Raw genomic sequence first — 5,360 nt, forward strand, 5'->3', positions numbered from 1 at the left:
GAGAGTTTTCGATGCCGTAAATAAAGAATCAGAATTTAATTAATTTCAACGTTATAAACTTTATTCAGGCCGCATATGAAATTAGGATTTATGTACAATATTTGAAATCTAATTTAGGATGCGAGCACAGTAAGAAGACGAACGAGAGTGGCGCCAACCTTGCAGAATAGGCTGAGCGGATGCTCGCTAACCATAAGCGCCGAAGTAGCAAAGCCGAGCGGCCGAAAGAGAGTCGGCTTGCGACCAGCAAAACATCAGTTACTTATTAATTGTTGTGTTTAAATTAGTTGCTTGCTGCTTGACCCGACACTCGGAATGTCGGCCAGCATTGCCTTGCTATTCGACGTCCATTTCCTAAGTGGGAACCCTGCCGACTCTAGGGCCCTTCCTTTCAGCTCCCGAATCTTAGCTTGGGCTTCAGTTTTGGAGTCTGCTCCCGCGAGAACGTCATCAACGTACATAAAATGCCGGATAACTTGGCTTGCCTGCGGATACTGCGGACTCTTCGTCGTCAGCGAGCTGTTGCAGCACACGGATCGCCAGGAAGTTTTCAACTCGTAGTCGCGGATATCCCCATCGGGATTGAGAAACAAAATACGTTGGAGCTGAGTATGCTTGGGGTCTACCCAAATTAGCCGGTACATCTTCTCGATGTTGAAGACAAACCTAAAGTATCGCCACTTAAGGATTTGAATCTTCAGGTCGGATTGTAAGACCGGGCCCGCGTAAAGGATGTCGTTCAGACTCGTCCTGTTTGCGGATGGGCTTGAAGCATTGAAGACCACTCGCACCTTGGTGGTCGTGCTTTCGGGCTTGAAGACGGCATGATGTGGAAGATAGTAGGTAGCGGAATTGCTCGCAGGAGAGACCTCGGTCATGTGGCCTAATGTGGTCGGTCATGTGGTCGATGTACTCCTAAATTACCGAGTCATAGCGGGCTTTAAGGGGCGGGTCCCTCTTCAGGCGCTGCTCATTACGCAGGAACTGAGCAAGGGCAAAAGACCGTGAAGCCACTAGCTCGGAACCCTTCTGCCCGGGGTCGCGTAAGGGGAGCGTCACAACGTACTTGCCACACTTGTCTCTTCTCGTCGTCTGGACAAAATTGTGCTCGCAAACTGAATCCGATTCCGAACTTATCTGTGTGGGTACATCTTCCACCTCCCAGGATTTGGTGAGGAGCTGATCCAGTGAGTCACCGAGGCTGGGGGCCACTCGTGTGGAAAAAACAGACACGCTGCGGGGGTTGGCTGAAAATAATGGGCCTGTCAGCAACCATGCAAAAATGGTCTCCTGACCGAGAAGCGACCCGCTGATGTTAGCCTTGGCATTACCGAGGAGAATGGACGGAAGAATGTCAGCTCCTATTAACACATCGACTTGGGAGCTCTCAAAGAAGTTGGGGTCCGCCAGGGGAATGTCGGGCAACCCCTTGAGACGATCTCGCGCAATCGGGTATGATGGCAGATTTCCTGCCAACTGCGGCAGAACGTAAGCCGCAGTCTCTAAATGTAGCCCGGGTCTAGACGGCGACCGAATGGAAAAATGGCACAATTTAGTAGACTGCGCGGAAATGGTCTGATTAAGGCCGGAAACTTGGGCTTGAATCGTCTTGAAGGGAGGCTTGACGAGGTTGAACAGTCGTTCCGTTATGAAAGTCGCTTATGACCCTGAGTCTATCAGTGCTCGTGCCTGCAAGCTGCACCCCAAATGGCACACGTTGATAAGGGCCGTGCCCTGTAGGACGGCTCCTGACCCGGAAGCGAAGCTTCTGGCAGTCTGTGCGGGTCGAGCCCTTGCTGTCGTAGGCGGACTTGGAGCGGTGGCGAACGGATTGCCACGGTGCAGGAGGGTGTGGTGTCGGCTGTGGCATGTGAAGCAGGTATGGGTGCTCGTGCAGTCTCGCTGCTGGTGCCCTCGGGCAAAACAGTTTAAACATAACTACTTCCTCCTTATGTAGTCAGAGCGCCCATTTACATCCATTTCTAGGAAACGCGGATATAAGCGAATGGGGTGGTCCTCCCTCGAACAGAGAACGCAGCCCTTTTGGCCCGGAACCACTCGAGTCTCGTATGAAGTGAGCCTCCGAGCAGGGACAGTAGGAAGTCCCGACCTTGGCGGAAATTGCACGGAGCCACTAGGCCTGACGTCGTTGATGGCCTCCAGAGTGCGATGGCGCTCTGTCAGGAAGTTGTCTAATTCCTTCCATGTTGGAATTTCGGCCTTATTATGTACGGATTGCTCCCACATAGAAAGTGTGACTTTGGGGAGCATTGACGAAATCATAAATACCAGGAGACAGTCCCAAGCCTCAACATTAATGGCGGACATTGCTAAGGCTGTCAGACAACTCTGAATGGGTGCTCGCAGCTCCTTCAGCGCGACCCCGGACTCTTGAGAAATAGCCTGGATGTTAAAAAGTATTTTCAACTGACTGTTGACCAATAGCCGCCGGTTCTCAAAGCGGTCTGTGAGGCTTTGCCAAGCGGCGACAAACCCCTCATGGAGCCTTAGACGCGTGGGCGTCACCACTTGTTTTGGACAGTAAGTGGAACAACCTCTCTACCGGGGTGAGCAGCGAGTTTTGGATGTAAATGGCCGTAAACAAGTCTCTGAAGGTGGGCCACCGAAGATAATCACCAGCGAAGACCTCGGTATCCACCGGAGGTAGCCGGCAGCCTGTAGACGCGGGCGTGTGTACATTGACGGAAGCCTGAGTGGATTGGGAAGCAATTTTCTCCCAAAGCTGGGCAATACACCTCGAATAGACGGAGTAACAGTAACAATTCCAGCTCTCATAGCTTTTTTCCAACTTCTCCCACAGTGCCCGTATTTGGTCTACTTCCGTTTCTCTGGCGCCCGGAGTATTTATGTTAGCTTCAAATTGGCGAATTCGATCTGTTGTGGCGATAAACTTTTTCAGCGCCACGTCAACCGCACTTTGAGCCATTTTTGCAACGGAACGCGTCTGCCTCTGCGAAGGACCGGGGATTGTATTGACGGATTCGTCACTCTTTGCCTTTGGAATGGCACTGTTCTCCTTAGGCTTTAAAAGAGGCGTCCGTGGAGAAGCGGATTGAGATCTGTCCAAACGGATGGCTGGGATCGAACGTGTCCTTTGGTCGTCTCCCGTGGGCATTCTCAAACACTTATTCGCTGGTCGGCGCTTGTCGACTGACTTGCGCAATAGGTGCCTCGTATGAAGCGGTGCCCGGTCACACTAATGTGATGAGACCGGTGAGATCGCGGATGAAATGCGATTACGAGGCACAAGTGGGAAATAGTAGCGCCGATGTCGAAAGGAACGTCGGATGCGGCACAATTCGAATGTGGAAGAAAACTTCAGTAACCCAAAAAAACCAGATGGGATGAGGTTTGTTGAGACTCTAGGCGGATGGTGCCTGATGCTGAGTAGAAGCAGCGTTAGAGAGACGGAAAATGGAAGTACCGGAAAATTCGTGCTCGTTCGGAAAAAACTTTTTATTTTTTTTGCTTTGCGTTTATTTTTTGAATCTTCTCTTTGCGAGACTAACAAGAGGTGTATTATATCTTATATTTTTAACTTAACTAACCGTCATATTGACTGATACGGAGTTAGACGGCCCTAAAAATCGATTGCTGAGTTGGGAGGCCGTTGCGTCTAAGACGCTATACGCTAGAAACCCGAGTCAATCCCCGAGCGAGAAAATTTGGATGCAAAGACAGTTTTTCTTTGTATGACTCTTTTTGGTTCTGGATTTCGTCTTTCACTGCGAGGATGCCCAGATCCCGGTGGATGTTTTCGTTGCGAACATACCAAGATGCCCCTGTGATAGTTCTCAAGATTTTTGATTGTGCGCGCTGTATGATGTCTATGTTGCTGCTACTCGCGTTCCCCCACAGCTGGGAGCCATACGTCCAGATTGGCTTTAGGACTGAATTTTACAGTAGTAACTTGTAGTCCAGGCACAGTGGCGATCGTGAGTTTATGATCCAGTCGAGGCTGCTGGCTTTCAGTTTTAGGTGCACCTTTTTGCATTCGATGTGCTTGCGCCAGGTAAGTCGTCTATCAAGGTGAACGCCAAGGTACGTTACGTCGTTAGCTTGAGGGATCTGTATACTATTTAGTAAAAGCGGGCATGTTTGTCTATTAAGAGTAAACGTTATATGTTTATACTTTTGTTCGTTTTTTTTAATGCTCCAGTCGGACAGCCACCTTTCCACTATTGTGAGATGATTAGCCAGTTGGGTTGTTGCCTGCGTTGGGCATCTGGAGCGACTAAGGATAGCGGTATCGTCGGCGAACGTTGACGTTGTTAGTTGTGCGCTCGTAGGAATATCCGCAGTATACAAAACATATAGACACGGGCCGAGTGCGCTTCCTTGTGGAACTCCAGCTTTGATGGTGTAGTCGCCCGAAGTAGCTGCGTTGCATCTCACTGAGAATACCCTATTGTAGAGGTATGATTCCAGTAGCTTGTGGGTGCATGTTGGCAAATACGTTTTAATTTTGTGCATGAGTCCGATGAGCCAAACTCGGTCGAAAGCTTGAGATACGTCGAGGAAAATAGCGCTGCAGTATTCTGGCTGTTCGAAGGCTGAGCGTATTTCGGATGTTAATCTGTTCACTTGTTCGATGGTTCCATGGTTTCTTCGAAAGCCAAATTGGTGTGCCGGGATAATATTGCAAGCTTCCAGATGTAGTATTATGCGAGTTAACAAGCATTTTTCAAACAATTTAGACAAACAAGATAGAAGGCTTATTGGTCTGTATGATGACGGAATTGTGTGGTCTTTTCCAGGCTTCTGTATCATTATAATGATGGATTTTGTCCACTTTTTTGGGAAATAGCCAAGATTAATATTCCATTTAACTGTTTGCAGACGACCTCTATAGCGCATTTTGGAAGTTCGATCAGCATCTTTGGGGTCAATAGGTCACCACCGGGAGCCTTTTTTGGTTTTAGCCCTCTTATGACTTTTTCGATTTCGTTCGGCCGGAATGAAGATGCGGCTGGCTGAGGGGAGGACTCTGGCTGAATTTCTGGCAGGAGGAATGAGTTTGAGGCTGGGTTTGGGTGGAAGACACTTTGGAGATGTGTGGCGAATGTTTCAGCTCGGTCTTCGTCGCTGCGAGCCCAGAATCCCGAAGAGTTTCTTATCGGGGTGGTCGTTTCAATTGAGGCGCTAAGATTTGGGTGGGCCCTCCACAGGGGGTACTTTGTGCTTGTTGGCGAGAGATTCTGGATGTACCTCAGATGTGCATTTTCTTCCTGTTGGTGAAGAGCTTGGTCGAGTCATCGGGTTGCATCCTTAAGGCGTTGTTTTGAAGCTGGTGATCTGCTGTTTTGCCAATCACGACGCGTGCGCCTCTTTTCTCGCAC

At 49.4% G+C, this 5,360-nt stretch overlaps 1 protein-coding gene across 1 annotated transcript; it reads right to left on the reverse strand.

Annotated features, from left to right (window-relative positions):
- Positions 1-278: 278 nt before the first annotated feature.
- LOC138926552 (uncharacterized) lies at positions 279-878 on the reverse strand. The gene has a single exon (XM_070281082.1). The coding sequence runs from the start codon at positions 876-878 to the stop codon at positions 279-281; it is 600 nt and encodes a 199-aa protein (XP_070137183.1).
- Positions 879-5,360: the final 4,482 nt, after the last annotated feature.

The sequence above is a fragment of the Drosophila bipectinata genome, chromosome XL (genome assembly GCF_030179905.1).
Source record: "Drosophila bipectinata strain 14024-0381.07 chromosome XL, DbipHiC1v2, whole genome shotgun sequence".
Classification (NCBI taxonomy): domain Eukaryota; kingdom Metazoa; phylum Arthropoda; class Insecta; order Diptera; family Drosophilidae; genus Drosophila; species Drosophila bipectinata.